The sequence below is a fragment of the Molothrus ater genome, chromosome 15 (assembly GCF_012460135.2).
Source record: "Molothrus ater isolate BHLD 08-10-18 breed brown headed cowbird chromosome 15, BPBGC_Mater_1.1, whole genome shotgun sequence".
Classification (NCBI taxonomy): domain Eukaryota; kingdom Metazoa; phylum Chordata; class Aves; order Passeriformes; family Icteridae; genus Molothrus; species Molothrus ater.
In genome coordinates, this window is record NC_050492.2 from 14,888,358 (window position 1) to 14,908,316 (window position 19,959).

A 19,959-nucleotide genomic window follows, 5' to 3' on the forward strand; every position below is an offset into this window, starting at 1 on the left:
GCTGATAGAGGCCTGGCTGTGGGCTCACCAGGCGGAGGAGGCAATACTGAAATAGCTTCTTTTCTTATACTTCACGTGGGGATTATTATTATTATGCCTCTCATGAGTCCCCCCTCTGCTGCCAGCACAGGAAAAACCCCCGTGGTGCCACCATCAGCAGCCCTGCCACCGCAGAATGGGACCGTGTCCCCTGGCACTGCAGCCTGGCCCCTGGCACCATGGGCTTCCCTGTTCCACCCACACACAGTGGGAACATCCTCCCAGGCACCTGCAGTGGCACAGGCAGAGCTGTGGAGCTGAGCATCTCCTCCTGCACTGCACCTGTGCAGCACTGCTGGCTGCCATGAGGGGTGAAATGTGTCCCTGCAGGGAGCGAATTCCCAGCACAAAACAAGCCCTCGGACCTTTGCTCCAAAACGTTTGTTTATGACTAATCACAGCTATCCCAGTGCCAGCTGGGGACCAATGTCCACTGTCCCCATGGCCTTGGCAGCCAGCAGCTCACCAGTGCCTGGTGACAAAGCCCCAGGCTGTGACAGCACCGCAGCTCTCGGGGACTCTCACCCTAAGGATGCAAAGGAGGAGTGGGTCCAACTGCAGCCCACCCATGGCCATCTCCTCTTGGGAGCTCTGGGCTGGTGGCAGGGCTGGTGGCTCCCATTACTGAGGTGAAAAACGAGTATTGATCATTGCTGTGAGTCCAGCACGAGGCACGCACAGCCCACGGCCGGGTCGATAGAGCCGGGGAGGCTTCTGCTCTCACTGAGGTTTCTGTGTCCGTCTGGGGCTCCAGGAGGAAGCCTGTGCTGTGCCAGCATCCAGCACAGCCCCTGCACAGCTCCATCCTCCACAGTGCAGCCTCTGTCCAGCTCTCCAAGCCGATATTTCCACCCGGAGGAAGCTCCAGGGTAGGGATGCTCACACGTGCAGGGCAGGGGTGAGAAGGCAAAGCAGCCATCCCACAGCTGCAGCCTCTCCATCCCTCAGTTTCCACACCGGCGGCATGGAGACAGCCCCAAGGATTCTCTGCCTGGCAGGGCTTCCTCCCGTGGGCTCCCATCTCGGCAGGGATGCTCTGTGCACACAGGCTCCCCTCAGAGCTACGTTCCTGTGCTGTTCCACATCCCCAGGGCTGACTGTCCTGGTGTTCCATGGGGGTGCCCAGCCTTGGTGCAACCGGAGGAACGCTGAAAATTCGGGATTTCCGTCCCTCCAGAGGAGGATGCCGGCAGAGGATGAAGGCAGAACTACACTTCCCAGAGTGCTCCTGGCACTGCCGGGGGAAAGGCTGAGGGACCCAGACACCAGCTCCTCCCTGCTCCTATATTATTCTCCTTCTTGTTTATTTGTGGGTTTTCTGCACTTAACTGTCTGCCTCATCCACTTAATTGGGGGATTATTGCCACTACCTGCCCGCCCGCCAGAGCCCAACTCATTACTGGGGTTTATTTATTAGCAGCGAGGCAGCAGAAACGCACCCTGCAGCTCCCTCCTCTGCTCCTCGGGCACAGGCAGCTGGAGGCCATGCAGGAAAGCGAGCAGGAGCCAGTTTGGCCAGGACCAGGTCAAAGCCAGCCCCTGCCATGCACGGAGGCAGGGCAGCATCCTCCTGCAGCGCCTGGCATCTTGGCAAAGCACAGGAGGAGGACCAAAAGCCTGGCTGCTCTTTAAAAGTGTTCCCTGGGCTCGGGAAAGGCCAGCACAGCACTGTCCTTCTGCTCACAGCAAGGCACCTCTGTCCTCGGCATGGTGGCAGGTGGTGACAGCCGTGTGGCGGGGAGGTGACGAGGCCACTGCTCCCCGAGCCCAGGAGGAGCCAGCAGAGCCCCACGGCTCCTCTCCAAACCCTGCTCCGGTTTCCAGGCGGGAGAATCCGGGGGAAATGTGGGACAGCAGGAGAGAGCTGCATATCGAGCGCTTTGATAAATAAAACATGTGCAGAAGGCAATCAGAGCTGCCCACTTGGCTGCAGCAGCAGCAGCAGCTCCGTCTGCGGCGGCTGCACGGGGGGAATTCACAAGCGGTGCCACCCCGGCCGCCAGCCCCGGCGCTGCTCCTCCGCTCGCATCCAAGTTTTGCAGCCTCAGCACCGAGGGGGATTGATTTATTCATCAGCCTCTCCATCCCGCAGCAGCCCTGCAAGAAGGAGTGGTGCAGTGGCTGTTGCGTGATGTGACGAGCAGCACGGCGGGAGCAGGGAGGGACAACCGGAGGTGGCTCCCGGGTGACCCGAGTGTGACCCTGCCGGGATGCCTGGTGGAGGAGGGATTCCCCAGGGTGGGAAATGGGAGCAGCAAACTCCCCCGGGGGCCGTGGTGCTGAGCTCTCCTCGGGCATTAAGGCACAGCTGTCTTGCACCCCTGTTCAGAGGGTGTTCAGAGATCCCAATGGCCAAACAGATGGCAAAGACAAGTTACAATGCAAGGAGCCCACCCCAGAGAGCACCAACCCCAGAGCATCCCCAGGGCTTGGTGGGAGCTGTTCTGAGCATCCACAAACCCCAAACAAAATCTAGGGAGAAAAGGGCCTCAGCTGCCTGCCAGGAACACAAGGGAGCAGCCTGTGGACAGGGACTGAGCAGGGAGAGGATGAGCTCCAGCCCCTCAGGCCAGTGGGGATCTTGCAGTCCTCTTGACCATGCACTGCACCAATCCCTGAACCAGAGTTTTGGCTTCTTAAAGCCTCTGTGGACAAGTTCTTGCTTTTCTCACACCCCCTCCTTCTGCTGTTCCCCACCCCATGCAGCAGCACGTGGCCAGCCTGGCCATGTCCCCATCCCGGAGCTCTGCAGCCCCTGCTCCAGCCTCTCCACCTCCTCTGCTCCTCCCTGGCTTTTCTGTGAGCCCTGCAGGCTCCAGAAGCTTTGTGGCTCTTCATCATCCCTATCCTTAGGACACCCTGTGAGAGAACCTGGGCAAGGGCTTTGTGCAGCAGGGATCTCTGATCTGGGGAGCACTGCTGGCACCTGAGACACCCAGGGGTGCCCTGTCTAGAGCCTCCTGCTCTGGAGGGCTTGGCAGTGCCACGGGAGAGGAATCACCAACCCAGGGGGGCAGAGAAGCACGGGGCCTGTGGGGAGACAGCAAATAATAGAAGGAATTGCTGGGTGGGGAGGAACTGGCAGGTACAGGGGGTCCAGAGGGATGGCCGGGGAGTGGGGGGAATTGCTGGGTACTGGAGAAACGGGTGGCCAAGCAATGGGGAACTGGGAGACACGGCCACGCACTGGGGGTGGCTGTCATGGCACCGGAGGCACAAGCGATACTGGGAGGGACGCTTCGTACCGGGGGTGATGCGGGGTGAGGGGGGCACAGCCGGGTTTCAGGGCCGGATGGTCGAATAGCGGGGTGAAGCCATCTCGGTACCGGAGGAGCAATTACCGGGTACCGGAGGGAACCCGCCGGGTAGCGGGGCGGAAGGCCGGGCCGGGGGCTGCCGCCCGGGGCGCGGGGCGGTCCGGAGGCGGGCACGGAGGCGGCCCCGCCCGGGAGGCCGTGCGGCGGAGGGGGAGCCAGCACCGGGCCCCCCCTGTACCGCTACGGCTCCCGCCTCCCTTCCGGCGGCGGCTCCTTCTCCGCGCCGGGGGCGGACGGGGCGCACCGGAGCCGCGCCGAGCCAGCCAGGTGGGTGCGGGACCGGGCCGGGCCGTGCCGTGCCGCAGAGCCCGGGGGGGCCGGGCACGGGCGCGGGGATCGGCCCGCCGAGCCTCCCGGGGCCGCCGGCTTATATAACGGGGCGGCGGCCGCGGAGCGGCGGGATGCGGCATGCGGGGCGGGATGCGGGGAGGATGCAGGTGGCGCGGGATGCGGGGTGCGGGGAGCCATGCAGAGCTGAGCGGCGCCCCCCGGCTGCCCACCCGCAGCTCTGGGGAGGGGGGACACGCCGGTGTGCAGGGGATGGCAGGAGAAGGGCTGTCACCCCCGCACCGGGCTTTGGATACCCCTCCGTGCCCGGCCATCCCCCTGCGGGGGTCTCCGCGGAGCGGGGCTGAGGACAGGGAGAGGATGAGACCTGATCCCGCCGTCACCCCCTGTCCGCTGCTCCGTGCACCTTTCTGCCGTGGAGATCTCGGTACCTGCCGGGCTCTTCCTGTGCCTCCCCATCAGGGGCTCCCTCCTCCACCCTGCTCTCCATCCACGGCTCAGTCCAGCCACTCGTGGAGCATTCCAGCCTCACCGTTCCCAGTCCCCTGAGATTCAACCCCTGTCCCCTCTGCACTGTCCCCATAAGGCACCTCCCGAGCCCCACAGCCCAGCCCCTGTCCCCACCGTGTCCCCAGCAGCCCGGTGCAGCACAGGGGCAGGTGGCTGCTGTGATCCAGGCCTTGGCACACGCGGTGGCAGTGCCACCCGCATGGCACCAGCGTGACCGGGCAGCCGCTGCCCGGGGCTGGCAGTGCAGTGACTCAGAGCACAGAGGCAGGGCTGGCACCGTCGCTCAGAACAGGGCTCAGGGCTTCTCCCTGCAACCTGCCAGGCTCCGTGCTCAGGCTCCAGCAGCTGCTGGCCAGGGCTGCTGAAGGAACTGGGGTGATTCGAGTCAAGCTGAGGGGCTGGGTTTGGAAATCGAGGATGAGGAAGGATGGGCTGGACATTCAGAGAAATGTCCTCCCTGCCAAACCTGCCCTTGTGCCTCTGGGGCTGCAGCACCCTGAGGGTTGCCAGGACAGGCTCCAGCATGGAAACAAAGGAGCTCAGTCCCATCCAGTAGCACTGCTCATAGTGTCTGACCCTCACCCTCCTGGGGAAACTGGAGATGGCTCAGCTGAGACAAACTGGCACAGAAAAATGTCTCAAAGTCTCACTTGGCTGTGGGCCGAGTGTCTGTTTCTTCGATTGCCTTGCTTGATGACATTAGTATTGAAATGACCCCGAGCAGACAGAGCTCAGGACACCTCACTGCCCTGGAGGGTGATTGTGGTTCACACCTGGGCTCTTCCCTGGGTTTCTGCAGAGGCTGCTGCCAGGCAAAGCCCACCAGGCCCATACCAGGAGCCAAGGGGAGCTGTGTTGAGTTGCCCAGCCTGGTTTCTGCTCTGGAGATGAGAAGTCCCTGTGGAAAACCCCTCTAGGGAAGAGGTGGTGATCACTGTCAGTGTGGCACATCTCCATTCCTACCCCTGAACACCAGCTTGCCCCTGTGGCCTGGAGCTCTGGAGCTCTGGCATGGCAGGAGAGCATGGTCACTGCAGCCCAGGCTGCATGGCACCGTGCCCAGGCCCTTGGGCATCACACACTTCCCCAGCAGCCAGGGCTGGACCCAGAGGATCTTCCCTGTGGCCAGAGGATCTCTGCTCTCACCCACAGCCTCTGTGCTCTTGGCCAGGCCTTCCCATTTGTTCTTATGCCAGCATCATCCTGGAGTTTAAATGCTCCCTCTCCCTCCCTGGTGTTTATTCTCTGGGTGTATTTATAGAGAGCAATCAGGCCTGCTCAGCCAGGGTAAACAAGCCGTGCTCCTGCTCCTGCTCCTGCTCTCGCCTGAGCGCCCTCAGCTCGTCCCAGGAGCTTTCCCCTCTGCCTCTCCTGCTCCCCCCGAGCCTTCCTGCCTGCAGAGACCCCGACCAGGGCCTTGTCCAGCTGTGGGCTCTGCAGGCTGTGCCTGGCCAGCAGCCACTGCCCCCTTTGCTGTGTTGTTCTGCACCACCCTGCTCCTCCTGCACACAGCCAGAGCAGCGGGTCCATCCGTCCCTGGCTGGTGTCACCAGCCCCTCTGGAACACTCAGAAACATTGCTCATCTCAGTCAAATCCCAGAGCCCCACAGCAGTGTGACCCAGACCTGCCCCAGTCTAAGGGGAGAGCAGTTGTGCCAGAGGAATTGAGATGTTTGTGGCTGAGGATCTTTGCATTTTGAAGGCCAGGCAGGTCAGCTCAGGTACAGACCTCACCTGGGGAATGCCTCTGGGGGCTGCCCGCTGTGGCATGGCACCCTGAGTCCTCTGAACCCTCCTTCTCACCTGCTGCCCAGACTGGAAACTGGTGCCAGACCCAAGGCAGGCCCCAGGAGCATCTCCCTTAGGCAGGGGAAGTGCTTTGAGATGTGCCTGAGTTTCTCAGTCCGTGCGCCTCAGTGCTCACCCTCCTCCTTCCCCAGCCTCCCCTCCTCTCAGAGACTTGGACAAGCTCAAGCAGGGTGCTGAGAGCTGGATGTGCCAAAGCAGAAGAACTGTGGACTCACTGATGTCTCATCTCGAGCATTAAGTTTTCTCTGGATACTGTGTCTTGTGTCCAGACTGGATCAAAACATCCCTGCCAGCACCTGGGGGCACTGCTGTCCCTGGAGCTGGGGGTGTTCTGGCAGCATCACCCTGCTCTGCTGTTCCCTGTCCTCTGCTTTGGCTGTGCTCGGTGTCTGGCTGCCTGGACAGACAGACAGACAGGCTGAGCTAGTGCAGCTGTCCAGGTGAGATGCATCTTCATGGTACTGCCAGGCTCTGCCTATTGAAAAGGAGATAAAAAAACTCTTTGGTCTGGCTGACATAAAAAATGCCCTGCAGGGATTAGAGCAGCTCCTGCAGGGATTAGAGCAGCACCCCTCAGGACTCTCTGCATTCTCTCAGGTGCCTGGGCAGGGTGTTCCTGCTCTTCCCACCCTCTGGGGTTTCAGCAGACAAATATCTGCTGGTATGCACCCCAGGCCATGGCAGCAGAGCCAAACTGCCTCTCCCAGCCCCGCTGTGTCCTTGGCACGGCGCTGTCTGGAAACCAGACGCCCCCAGGAGCACATCCCTGCAGCTCTCTGCAGCCGTCTCACCCTGCTCCAGAGCCTTCCCACATCCCAAAGGAGGCAGTGGTTGTCCCCAGCAAAGGTCACCTTCACGCTGCTGCTGCTGAGCCCTTTACAGGCTGAGCTCTCTGCACTGCATTTCCCAGGGCACCAGGCACCCTTCTGGGGTCTCCCACTGGGGACCCGTTGCCTCTTTCCACAGCCAACCTCCCCAAACCTGTTCCCAGGGGCTGTCAGTGCCTCCTGCTCCCGGGGTTGGGATGAGGCATCCCTGCTCTGTAAAGCTTTTCAAAATGCAGGCTCCATCCATCCATGGCAGCCCCTGCTCCTCCACAGCAGTCAGTGTTTGGTGTTTGCCTGGGTTTCCCCTGGCTCCCCTGGGTCGTAGATTTATCTCCAATTTGCCAAAGCCTCCCTCCTTCCCCAGGGTGGAGGAAAAGCCTTTGCTTGAAGTCAGGATGAATTTGTAACTTCCCCAGGAACCTGCTCCTCCAGTGCAGAGGAGAAATCATGCTCATGGCACATGCCACAGTGACATGAGCCACACCACAGGGACAGCCCACCCCAGGAACTGCCAGCGTGGCACCCAGAACTGGCACCCAGGCCCCTGCACAGCCCCTGCCCATGGCAGCATCCCCCTGCATCTCCCCAAGCCTCACAGGGGGATTTCAAGGGCATTTGAGGAAGGGATGAGATCCCCAGACAGACGTTTCCTGAGGTCCAAAGCAGCATCAGGCTTCCTCCAGTTGCTGAGTCTGAGCAAAGACTTCTGTCTGGTGGCTTGTTTTAACTTGCCATTATGTTCTCCAAAGAAGAAATTCATCATGTGCAAGCTAAGGAAGGCAGAGTCAATGTGAAATTTTAAAACCTTTAAAGAGTTGAGAGCCCTCTAAATTTTTAATGAAGGCATCTGAACTGCCAGGTACCTGCAGAGATGGCCAGGAGCCCTCTGCCAGCAGCAGAGTGGGTGCCCCTGATCCAGGAGAGGATGAGCTGCCACCTCCTGCAGCCTGTCTCCCTCTGCATGCCCTGCTGGGCTCCCACCTGCAGGGAGATGGTGGCTCTGGGCAGGTTGCTCCCATCCTTGGACATGGGGATGCAGGGAGCACACAGACCCACCCAGGTGGAGGAGAGGGCAGCAAGCAGTGCTCTGTCTGTCCCCCATCAAGTGGTTCCCCTTTGTGTGTCCCCCCTGGTGCTGTGGCCCCTCCAAGGCCCTCATGCTGTTGCTGTTGGTGTCTCTGCAGGCCCTGCTCTCCCTGCGATGCCCAGCCACCCCCACGAGGTCCTTGTCCCCTGCATTAGGTGCTGAAGCAGCAGGCTCCTGGTGCTGCACACACCAAGGTAGGCAGCGCTGTGGCTCTTGGGGGGCTGGGGGGGCCATTTCAGTCCTCATGGTATGGGGGGCACAGCAGAGTCATGGGATGGATGGGGAGGCTCAGAGGTACCACCTGGGGCTGCCTCAGTGGAGCCAGTCAGGTCACCCAGGATGGGGGGGACTCATCTTGGTGACACTTTGATGCAGGCAAGAGGCACCTGAAGCAGCTCAGGGCCAGGCAGAGGCCAGGGGAGTGAGGACCAGCTCAGGCTCTCAGCAGGTGCTGGGCATGGTCCCACCTGGAGACCATGGCAAGTGCTGGTGACTGTGGAGGTGGCACAGAGCCAGGGTTTTCTTTTTCTTTCTTCCTCTTTTTTTTTTTTTTTTTTTTTTTTTTTTCCCATTTGAAAGCCCCCAGATGGGAAAGGTACGAGCCAAACCCCTCTGAAAGCAGCCAAGAATGAATTTTCTGGCCCAAGCCCCAGCAGCTCTTGGAGCAGCACGGTGCCTGTCCGGCGTCACGCCGCAGCAGAAACCCCAGCACAGGCAGCTGGGGTGGGCAGCAAGCCCCACACCCAGCCCAGCCACTCCTCCCCACCTCCCCAGCCAGGGCAGTCAGGCTCATCCTGTTCCCACTGAGCTGCAGCTTGGCCCAAGCCCAGGCACCCAGATGTCCCCCCCAGGCTGCCATGGAGCCCCCACCATGCAGCCATCTGCTGCCAGCACAGTGCCCCTGGTGTTGCCCCCCTTATCCAGCTCTGTTGCCCAGGCCATGGGGTATTCTGGGCTCCCAAATTCCCCCTCTCATGGGATACAATGAGCCCTTCACCCACAGAAGGCAGGTGCTCTCCCAGAGCCAGGCTGGGAGTTTGGGTCAAGCATCTCTGCTCCTCACTTCCACTCCCCAGCACTGCTGGTACAGAGAGGGGTTAAAGCACCCCTGTCCTCAGCTCAGGTGCCCCAAAGAGCTCACAGGATCTTTACAAAAGCAGTGCTTATCAGCTTTGAGGCTGAACCTCAGGGGAGCAGTGCCAAGGGTCTCATTTTTTAGGATGTTTGGGCTGGAGAGGGGACAGGTGGGAGCTGCCATTGCTCTGCTGTGACCTGGCTGCCCAGCCTCGAGCCAGTCATGCCCTTGTCCTTCATGTCTTTTTCCTGCCAGTGAGACAGGTGAGGGTGTGTATAACACTTTGACGCTTTCTGTGGGGAGTGGGTGCCCAAATCCCATGCTGACACAGAGCCAGGAGATGATCCCTGTGCATCCACTACCCACACAGTCCTGACCACCTCAGTCACTGCTGCCTGCACGGGCCCTGTCAGTGTGGCAAGGATAAAATCCGTGTGTGCACAGGGTGAGGGGCTGGGGAGGCAGCACAGGGGCTCAGGGGGGGTTTTGTCTGCTTCCCAAGCAGTGCCTGGCGTGCTGTGCCCAGCCCGGCTCTGCACTGGCCCTGCAGAGCTGCGGGTGTGCGTGCCTGCCATAAATATTGATGGGGTGCACTCGGTGCCAGCGTGCCCTTGGAGAGGCCATGGGGGTGGAAATGCTGTCCCTGCTGCGTGGGCAGGGCAGCACAGCCTGGGTGAGAGCACCCAGGTGAACACAGTGGCTGTTCCAGGGAGGTGGGAGCCATCCTATATGGATGGGGGGTTGGAAGTGGCCAGGTGAGTAAGGCCAGGGGCCATAAACCTGTTTGGGGAACTGGCCAGACCTGCAGTGAGCCTTAATGTGGCAGCTGAGTCTGCAGAGAGCCACCAGGGCCTGTCCCCAGCAGCCACACCAGGATAAACAGCGAGGGGCTGCAGTGCCTCTGTTTAACAATGCACAGCACAGAGGCACCGGACACACGCAGGGAGCGCAGGGATGAGGAGTCACCACTGCAGCACTCCAGTGGCAAAGTCCATCCCAGCAGGGTCCCCTGGCACCCACAGGTCCATCCCAGCAGGGTCCCCCTGGCACTCCCAGGTCCATCCCAGCAGGGTCCCCTGGCACCCACAGGTCCATCCCAGCAGGGTCCCCTGGCACTCCCAGGTCCATCCCAGCAGGGTCTCCCTGTCACCCACAGGTCCATCCTGGTGTGCCTCAGTGCTCACATGGACTCCTTGGGGTTCTGGGTGGCTCTGAGACCGGGGCTGGGTGAGCAGAGGGCACAGAGCAGTGGTGGCAAAGCCAAGGTGCTCGGTCACACCATGGCTGACATCCCAGCCACTCTGGAGTCTTCTTAGCTGGAGCCTGGAGCTGAGTCCCTGTCCCCTTGGCAGGTCCTGCTGGGAGATTCAGCCCCTGCAGCACTGTGTGACACAGATGTGGGTGTAGATGGCAATTTTGGGGAGCTCTGGAGGGCTGAGCAGCACTGGGAGCACCCCTCTCTCTCTGGTACCCTCCGGGGACACTGCCATGCTGGGAACAGCTGGAATTACGGGCTCGGTCCTCTCCTCTCCCCATCCCTGGGTCAGCCGCAGCCTCCCCAGCCCGCAGGCACAGCTGGGATGAGCAGGTTCGTGATGGGGCCCCGCAGGGGTGAGCTCACAGCCGGCTCCTGCGGATGGCCCCGGGCACAGCCCTGTGAGGAGCAGCCCCGTGATCCGGCCCCATCTCCCTGCACCCACTGCTCTCCAAAGCACACTGCACCCGAGAGGGGCAGGGAGGGGCTGAGGGTGCCCCCTGCACCCCTAGTCCAGCCAGGGGAGAGTGACAGTGACAGGGCTGTGGCAGCAATGCAGATGGGCAGTAATGCAGAGGGTTGTGATGCAGGGGATGCAGCAACAGCTGCAGTGTCGGCCCTGAGCCCCTCTGGCTGCAGGGGGGCACAGGGTGGGCAGCAGGATCCCCCCCAAGCCAGCCAGCAAGGCCCAGAGCCAGGGAGAGCCCCAGGGCTTGGGGCTAGCAGAAGTTACCCCATAAGGGTGGGTTTTACCCGTTTGCTCTGTCCCTCTCTGGTGAGCTCAGGGGGCCCTGCCACGGTGCTGCTGCCACAGCTGGAGCTTCATGGTGGAGTGGGGGTCAGGCTGTGGCATGAGCCCACCTCCCTCCCCCAGCCCCAGGGCTCCTGGTGAGTGCTGAGCAAACAGAGACCACACTCACACCCTGTGCCTGACCTGGGTGTGATAAGGGCTGAGTGGGTGCTGGGGTCTGTGACTCGCTGCAGGGGCAGAGTGGCGGCCACAGCATCCCCGGGGACTGGACGTGGCTGGCTCTGGGCACCACAGAGTCTCTCGCCCTGAGCACAGCATGAGGGAGTGACGCCAGGTCCCCGCTGTCTCCAGCAGTCCGTGCTCAGCCGCTGAGCTGGAAGGGCTGTGTCCAGACTGACCCCACAGCACGGCTGGTCCCTGTCCCTGTCCCTGTCCCTGTCCCCGCCGGGTGCCAGCCCCAAGGGACCAGAGCTGCTCTTCAGAGGCTGCAGCTGCTGCATGTTTCGCGCTGCCTCTTCCTCTTCTCCCCGCTGCTGTTTTTGTTTTGTTTAAGAGGCTGGGTTACGAATTTTAAACAGGCTCCTGAAAAACCCAATTACCTCCAGAAGACAACCTGATAAAAGCTGCCTAAGTGGCACTGTGGAAATCGCCTTGTGCAGCAGCTGAGGGAAAACCAACATAACAAAGCCTTTGGAAATGGAGTTAACCACTTTTAATCCCTCGGTGCAATGAGAAGGACCAATAATTATTTTCTGCAAAGATGTTGGGGGGTGGATAAGTGAAATAACTGCCCTGGGCTAATGGGTGACAGCAGGCTGGGCTGGCAGTGCTGCAGGGATGGCTGCTGTTATTCCCTCTGCCTGGGGGCTTTGAAAGGGCCCACAGAGGCTGTGACCTTGCAGGGTCCCCATCTGGCTGTCAGGAGACAATGGGGACAATGCCAGCAGGCAGGTGCCACTCAGGCGTTGCTGACAGCGAATGCTGTGGCCGATGTGGTGGCACCAGCCAGCCCCATTCCCTCCCTAGGTGCCAGCTTGGAGAGGAGCACGGAACTGCTGGGGCCCTGGCACCTGTGCTGACTCCACAGAGGCGTTTGCAGGGTTTGGTGGTGCTCAGAGCTTCCTCCCCATTTGGCTACAGTGCTGCTACCCAGCCCCTCACACCTCTCCACATCCCTTCCCTTCCTGCCTCCCCCAGAGCTCCAGGCAGGCACCCAGCAGGTGACACTGCCCAGGATGATGCCAAGGAACAGCTGGGCCTAAAGGAGTGCCCACACTGGGCACGAGCCTCAGGAGCATCCCCCAAACACCAGCCAGAGCTGGCTCAGCTCTGGGACTGCGGGGGTCCCCTGGATCCATCTCTGTCCCACAGCAGGGGTGCGCAGGGCAGGAGGCAATGCCCAGGGCTGCTCTTCCCATGGGATCCTGGCCAGCAGGGCAGAGCAGGGTGCCCCTCAGCCCAGCAGCTGCGGTGGCACTGCCGGCACTGGCAGCTGGAGTGCTGGGGCGGGTGGCCTCAGCTCACACCAGCCTCGTGCTTCCCGCAGCAGCAGGGACAGGGGCTGCCTCACCCACCTCCCCCCGGGCACCCAAACCCACGTGGAGACAGCGCTTGGGGACAGTGCTTGGGGACAGAGCTCGGGGACAGTGCTTGGGGACAGAGCTCCAGGCCACTGACTCCCAAGAAAGGCATTCTCGATTTAGCACTGGGCACTGGCACAAGGGATGTCCCTGCCAGTTTGGCCTCAGCTGATACTGGGAGCAGTCCTCTCTGGCACACTGGGATCTACTGGAGGAGGATGTGCTTAATGAGCCGAGGCATCTCCAAAGATTGAAAGACTCAAGGACCCATCCCAGGAACAAAAGGAGGCGTTTGTCAGGCGCTGAGAGACGGGCTCGTTAATTCCTCCTGGCTGTCACACTTATCTGTAATGAATTTGTGCTCCGCTGTATTATTTTTAATACAATAGGAGCGGTGCCGCCCGCCCACCGCCCGGCTGCCGGGAGCGCTGACGTCAACGCCCGGAGCAGGGCTGCCGCAGGACGGACAGACGGACGGACGGACAGACGGACGGGCCAAGCACAGGCCTGTCTTGCCGCCCACGTGCCCGTCCCATCAGCTGCCAGCAGGCAGAGCGGGGCTGGGCACCCGGGCAGGAGGGTTTTTTACCTTGGAGGTGGAAAAAGGAGTTGTTGGTCAGTGCCAGGCTGAGGGCTCGGGGCTGGTGGAGATGAGTTGTGCCAGGGGGTGTTTTTGGGAGCAGTGAGAGCGGGTGAACAAGAGGGACAAGTCCCTGTTGTGCTGTCCCTGTGCTGAGAGTTGTCCGTGGCAGCGGCCGTGCATTGAGGCAGGAGCTGGCAGCGGGTGTGCACGCACAGATCTGCTGGTGCATCTCTCTGGAGGGGGCACTTGCAAGCCAGTTTTGTCCTCCCTGGCTGTGAGATGTCCCCCCACTCCTGCCCCACATCCTGCATCTCCCCCAGCCTTCCCCCAGCAGCCCCAGCAGCATCTCCACAGCCCACCCCAAGGGGCCTGCGGGGGCAGCTGCAGCCTGTCCCAGCTCCCTGCAGCCTCCCACGTTTAGGGGGGGACATCCCTGAAAGGACCCCACACCCCGACCCTCTGCAGTGCCCTTCTGGGCCCCGGCAGGCTGCTAGTCCAGAGCCTCACTGTCAAACACCGGCTATCCCAAAGCCCGGCTCCAAGTACCCGTAATGTGATTCGCACAGGGCTCGTCTCTAAGAGCCCGGGGCTGGATTAATGAGGAGGCACCGGCTGCCACTCTGAGGAGCACACACCGTCCCTGTGCATCGGGACAAGGGTGGGGAGCCCTGTCCCGCACTGCAGAGGATGAACACAGGAGGGGCTGCAGGAGCCCATCTGCCTTCAGGCAGCTACAGGGGGGCCAGGCAGGGTGGTGCACCCCATTTCCTACCCAGGAACCTTTCGCTGAAGGGGGTTCTGAGCTCCGTGGGCATCATATCCTCGATGCCGGCATAGATCCCCTCTGGCATCCCCTCTCTGAGCACCCCAAACCTGCCCTGGGAGCCCCGCGGGAGGAGCAGGCACCAAAAATCCAAAGCTAGGGCCCCCGAGCGGCAGCTCTTGGCGGAAGGGAGAGTGATATGATTTATCAGGGACTTTAATTAAACTCCCGCAGCCGCCCCGCATCGCTGCAGAGGAGGCCAGGGAGCTGCGGGTCTGGGGGTCGAGTGAGGGAGCCGGGCGTGCGGGACCGGGGGCACCTCGGGCTGATGAAAGCCTCGTTTCCCCGTTAATTGCCGCGGCGGTGAATCATTAACCCCGCGCCGGAGGCGCTGCCCTGCGGGCTGGTGCCCGAGGGGCCCGGTCCCCGTCCCGGTGAGCGGTGCGGGGCTCCCCGGGACGTTTCCCGGGAGGGGTCCCGCATCCCGCCGCCCCCGCGGGGGCCGGTCCGCGCGGTGGCGGGGGGTGTCGCTCCGGGCGGGCCCACGCGTGCCGCCGGGGGCGGGAGGGGGCCGGGCCGCGGCGGGGCGGGGCGGGGCGGAGCGGCGGCAGCGGCGAGCGGCGGCGGAGCCGGTGAGTGCCGGTGCTGAAGGGACAGCGCCGCCGCTGCGGCACCGGGCGGCCCCGGGCGGCGGGCGGGGCCCCGCGCCGCAGACCCCGGGATGGGCTGGGGGGGAGAAGGGTCCCCGCGGCACCGCGTCCCCTGCGCGACCCTCGCCCCCCGCGCGGTTCCCGCCTTCCCCGTGTCCCCGCGTTCCCCCTCCTCCCCGGTGTCCCCTGCGCCCCCGGTGCGTGTTCCTCGACCCGGGTTCCCCCCTCGTCGTCCTTGTGCCTGCGCCCCACCTTCCCCCCGCTCCCCACGGCGGCGCGCCCCCCGCGTCCCGCACCCCGCTGCGGTCCCGGTGTCCCCCGCATGCCGGGTGTCCGCTACGTCCCGTGTCCCCGCTGTCCCCCGCCTTCCCGGCGCCCCCCCGTGTCTCCTGCGTCTCTGCAGCCCCTGTGGCCCCGGTATCCCGGTGCCTGCCGGTGTTCCGTTTGCTGTGTTCCCCCCGTTTGTTCCCCCTGCGTCGCCCGTGCACCTCCCGATGTCCCCCACGTACCCCGCTATCGCTACGAGCCCCCCCCGCGACGCGACCCCAGTGCTCCGGTGCTCCCCGTGATCCCCTTGCACCTTGCCCACGGTCCCGGTGTCTCTGCGCTCTCTGGTGTTCCCCCATCCCCAGTGCCCCCCAAGCCCCCGCTGCAGTCCCAGGGCTCAGCACTGTACTGCCCGGAGGAGCCCCCCCAAATTGTCGCGGGGTGCCCTGGGGCTGGCAGCAGCAAACTTCCCGGGGTCACAGCTCGTGCAGCCCCTCCAGTCCCAGTGGGGTTCCGGGGAGCCGGGGTGGGGGTACCCGCTGGGCTGCAGCACCCACCGGGCACGTACACACACACAGACACACACACACACGCTGCAAACTGCACCCCCAGGCTCCGAGCACAGCCTGCAGCACCCCACTCACACGGGGCACGTGGGGGGCACGGGCACCCCCCACACACACCCTCTGCCATAATCCCCCGCACTCACACACACACATACGGAGCACACAGGCAGCCTGCAACACCCCCACACGTACACACACGCGACACAGTCTGCAAATTTGCGTGCTCAGCCCCCCGTGCAGCCTGCAAACCCACGGACCTGCACACACAACCCCCCCACACTCGCACTCACACAGCCTGCAGCACCCCCCGAGTGTGCAAACTCACGCACACCCGCAGCACAAACACCCAGCAGGCAGACACAGCCCGCAACCCTGCGTGCACACACATCCGCAGAGCCCGCAGACCCCAAAACTCGCGCACGCACGCGCTCCAAGCTTGCAAACAGGCTGCAAACCCGCTCATCACGGGGGCACACGCAACCTGCAGCCCCACAAACTTACCCACACACGTGTGTGCATGCACCCCCCATGCAAACACACCCTGCAGGCACCCGCAAACACACCTCTTGAGCAAACACAGCCCGCACGCAGAGCTCACACGCAGCGCGCGCAGGCACAGCGCGCACCCGCTCCGTCCTGCACGGGCAGTGCCCCTGCACGGTGTCACCCACCTGCACAGGCAGTGCCCCTGCACGGTGTCACCCACCTGCTCCATCCTGCACAGGCAGTGCCCCTGCACGGTGTCACCCACCCACACAGGCAATGCCCCTGCACGGTGTCACCCACCTGCAGCACCCTCACAGATCACACACACAGTCACAGGCTGCTGCTGCTGCCTGCAACCCCTGCAGCCCCCAAGCGCTGCCGCAAGGCGCCAACAGCCTCTTCCCCATCCCTCTGCAGAGCACTCGTGCTGCTGTAGACACACACAGGCACAGACAGCACCCCAGGTCTGGCTGTGCCACACTGGCACCCCCACACAAGGTCTGTCACCCCCTCCTGCACAGCAGGGGCACACGGTGCATGGTGGCGTGGTGGGTCACCAGCCCCCAAGCAGCACCCCAGGGTTCCTGGTGCCACACCAAGGGCACTGCTGAGGTGGAACATCTCTCTGGAGTCCCTGCCTTGGTGCCTCCACAGGTCCTCAAGGCCAGAAGGGATGTAGGGAGGGGGCTGAGGGGAGCAGGCACAGGTCACTCTCTGCCTGCAGACCCCAGAACCTCCCTCTGCCCATCCTGGAAGGCATTTGGGCTGAGGATGCAGAGGGTGCAAAGCACAGCCCCAGAGATCATTCCATCCCTCAGCCTGGGCAGCAGGGAACCTCAGCATGGTGTCCCCAACCTTGTCCTTCTCTTCCTGCACAGGTGGCCCAGGTCAGCAAGCCCGGAGAGCGGTGGATGAGCGCTGGGCACTGGCCTAGCCACACGCACACACCGGCACCATGGACTTCGTCATGAAGCAAGCGCTGGGTGGTGAGTGGGAGCTGTTTCCCCTCAAGAGTCCCCACTTCGGGAGCAATGCTGACCCAGCACCCCAGTAGTGCAGTGGGAGGGACACAGCAAGGGGACAGAGTCACACAGAGAGTCACCAGCAGTGGGGAGCTGCTGCTGAAGCCCTCCAGGTTTCCCATCCCCAGTGCCGTCAGCGGCTGGCTGGGGAATCCTGGCTCTTTTGCTGTTAAGTGGGATTCCCCAGCAGGTCCCTTGGGTGCTGAAGAAGGAGCTGCTGGCATCTCCCCCAGCTGACACTGAACTAGGGCAGAACAGCCAGCTCGTGATACTCCCCATCCCCACAGCCTCCCAAGCCTGTGTACAGCCCACTTCAGCACAGGTGGCCCTGGGGATGTCCCAGGTCCTCCTTGCCAGGGACCTCCTTGCCCTCCCTGCTGCTGCAGGGGCTTTGGGAGCAGCACCTTTGGGGTCCAACCAAGGGTCTTGTTATGCACAGGGGCCACCAAGGACATGGGGAAGATGCTGGGGGGTGAGGAGGAGAAGGATCCCGACGCGCAGAAGAAGGAGGAGGAGAGGCAGGAAGCCCTGCGCCAGCAGGAGGAGGAGCGGAAAGCCAAGCACGCCCGCATGGAAGCGGAGCGGGAGAAAGTCCGGCAGCAGATCCGTGACAAGGTGGGCACACACCTCCCCTGGGCCCGCCCCTGCCTGTGGCAGCCGGGCTGGGGCTGGGACAGGGAGCCGGCATGGCCGGGAGGAGGGTGGCCCAAGCCGGTGGCGATGGGCACGGGGCACAGCGCAGGCAGTGCCCACTGCCTGCCCTGCTGAGAGCCTGTGTCCTCTCAGTACGGGCTGAAGAAGAAGGAGGAGAAGGAAGCAGAGGAGAAAGCTGCTCTGGAGCAGCCGTGTGAGGGCAGCCTGACGCGCCCCAAGAAGGCGATCCCGGCAGGCTGTGGGGACGAGGAAGAGGAGGAGGAGAGAGCATCCTGGACACCGTCCTCAAGTACCTGCCCGGCCCACTGCAGGATATGTTCAAGAAGTAACAGCACCGTCAACCCTGCCATAGGGTGCTGGGGCACGGGCGCCCTCTCTCCTACAACTCCTCCATCAGTTCCCTTGGCCCCGGAGAGGGGGTCCCCACACCCCCTCCCATCCCCTCCTGCCCTGTCCCCCAACCAGACCAAAAGCCCGCCCCGTCCCGTCCAGGCAGGGCCCCCCCACCACGCCAAAGGGGAGCAGCCCTGGCCGGACAGGGCGAACCGGGACCAAATGCACTGATGTAACCTCGCGGCAGGCTAGGGGCACCCAGGCCCTACCGGCCCCCCGGGGTGGCTCCTCGTGCCCCCTGCCCTGCCCCTTCTCTTCTCCCAGGGGACCCCAGTAGGCCTCTGCTCGCCTGCCCCCGTCCCCAACACTGCCATCCCCCTGCCCCCTCCCGCCCTGGGCCAAGCCCAAAGCACAAAGCCAGGCGCCCTGCCCGCAGCTCCCCCATCCCCGGTCGTCGGGCACGGGGGTCCCCCGGGGCTGCCCGGTGTGCTCCTACATCGGGGGGTTGGAGGGGACCCCCCTCCCCGCATCTCTGGCCCCATAGTTAAAGCCATATCAGTTAGACTGCAATACTTCAGCACCGGGAGCAGCGGGCGCCGCGCTCCGCCAACCGTGTACAAAGGCACGCGCGGGGCAGGGGCCCCCCTGCCCCGTCCCCCGTCCCCGCCGCTCGCTCGTCCGTGTCTTGGCCCCGCTGGCCCCCGTCCTCGCATTAGTGTCTCTGTGCCAGGGTGCGCCCCGTCGCTCCATGCGTCCTCGTGTCCGCTGCTCTGACTCCCGCCCCCGCGTCCCCACTGTCCCCGGGGGCCGCCCGCGGCGCCCCTCGCCGTGCTGCGGGACCCCCGCTCTGTCCCCTGCAATAAAGCCAGCGCGGGGCCGAGGCTGCCGGGCCAGTCCCGGGCTGGGGGTACCCGGCTGCCCTCACCTGACGCTGGACACATGGGTCCCCGGGCCTGGGAAGGGATCCCTGGGCAAGCGCCCCGGGATGTCCCAGGAGCCGCTGCTTGCACCCCAGCGCGGGGAGGCAGGGGCACACCCTCATCCCGGCCCGACTCTTTTGCCACACCGTGCTCCCCGTCCCTGTGCTTCCTCAGCCACGGCCCCCAGCCGCTCACCAGGGCCCTCCCGGGAGGTGGCGGGCAGCTCGGGGCCCCACAGACATGCTGTGACCATCCTGCTCGAACTAGTCTTTGACGATCTAATAAAATAAAGGGATTTGTACATTGCTCCGGCCTCTTCTCATCCGTTGCTTTTCTGGGTCCCTATGTCAGCTCCGTCACCCCACCAACCTCAGGGCTGAAATCTGGCAGCTCATCATGCATGGGCTGGCCCCCAGCCAGGCCTCTACAGGTGCAGGAGCAGCCACATGTGGCTCCCAGAGTCCTGCTCATTCCTGCTGCCTTCCTACTCCACAGGCATCTGTCCTCTCTGGAGTTGGGGACAAGACAAAAGGGATGTGCCACAGACACGGCATGAGGGTTTCTCCCCCTTCCCCTTGACTCCAGGACTTCCCTCACTGAATGACTGTGGATACCCAGGGGTCCAAGGGCTGTTTCTGATGGGTTACAGAATTCCACCACTCCAAGAGAGAGCATGAGGCTGTGGGCATGGTGCACCTCATGTCCCCACACCGAGGCAGCGGCCCTGGCAGTGCCCACGCTTGGCACAGCTCAGGAGGCTTCAGCCTGGTGCCAGCCTCAGCTCTGACTGATGTGCCATCATTTACCAGCAAAGAGCTCAGCTGTCACCCAGGCGGCATCAGCAGAGCAGTCACCCAGAAAAGCTTCTGTCAGAAGGAAATATGAGGGTAGAGAAAGGCAGAGATCTCGCAGGCAAGGTCCGCACTGCAGGCAGGCTGTGCCCTGTGACACGGCACGACACTGCAGGCAGGCAGAAATCCCCAGAGCCCTCCCTGGGCAGTGGGCACAGGGCAGGGGAAGGGCTGTGCCCGGGGCTGGCGGCCGTGGCACGGAAGCTGCAGCGTCCTCCATGTCCCGATCTGAGCAGTGTCCCCGCTGTCACCCGCGTCCCACCGTGGGGACGCAGCGCCCCCTGGTGCGGTGACAGCGCAGGACAGGGGACACCGAGAGCGAGGAC

General features: G+C 63.3%; 2 protein-coding genes across 2 annotated transcripts; both read left to right on the plus strand.

The window, feature by feature from the left end:
* The first annotated feature begins 3,493 nt into the window (after window positions 1-3,493).
* On the plus strand, window positions 3,494-17,980 carry CPLX2 (complexin 2). The gene is given in 6 exon segments (XM_036391672.2): window positions 3,494-3,623; window positions 7,975-8,071; window positions 16,732-16,839; window positions 17,315-17,490; window positions 17,662-17,788; window positions 17,791-17,980. Coding segments are annotated over 4 exon segments (402 nt in total). The 5' UTR covers window positions 3,494-3,623; window positions 7,975-8,071; window positions 16,732-16,808; the 3' UTR covers window positions 17,859-17,980.
* LOC118692074 (uncharacterized) lies at window positions 9,914-14,474 on the plus strand. The gene is made up of 2 exons (XM_036391671.2): window positions 9,914-9,941; window positions 10,009-14,474. Exon 2 carries the CDS (start codon window positions 11,887-11,889, stop codon window positions 12,790-12,792), a length of 906 nt encoding a protein of 301 aa, XP_036247564.1. The 5' UTR covers window positions 9,914-9,941; window positions 10,009-11,886; the 3' UTR covers window positions 12,793-14,474.
* Window positions 17,981-19,959: the final 1,979 nt, after the last annotated feature.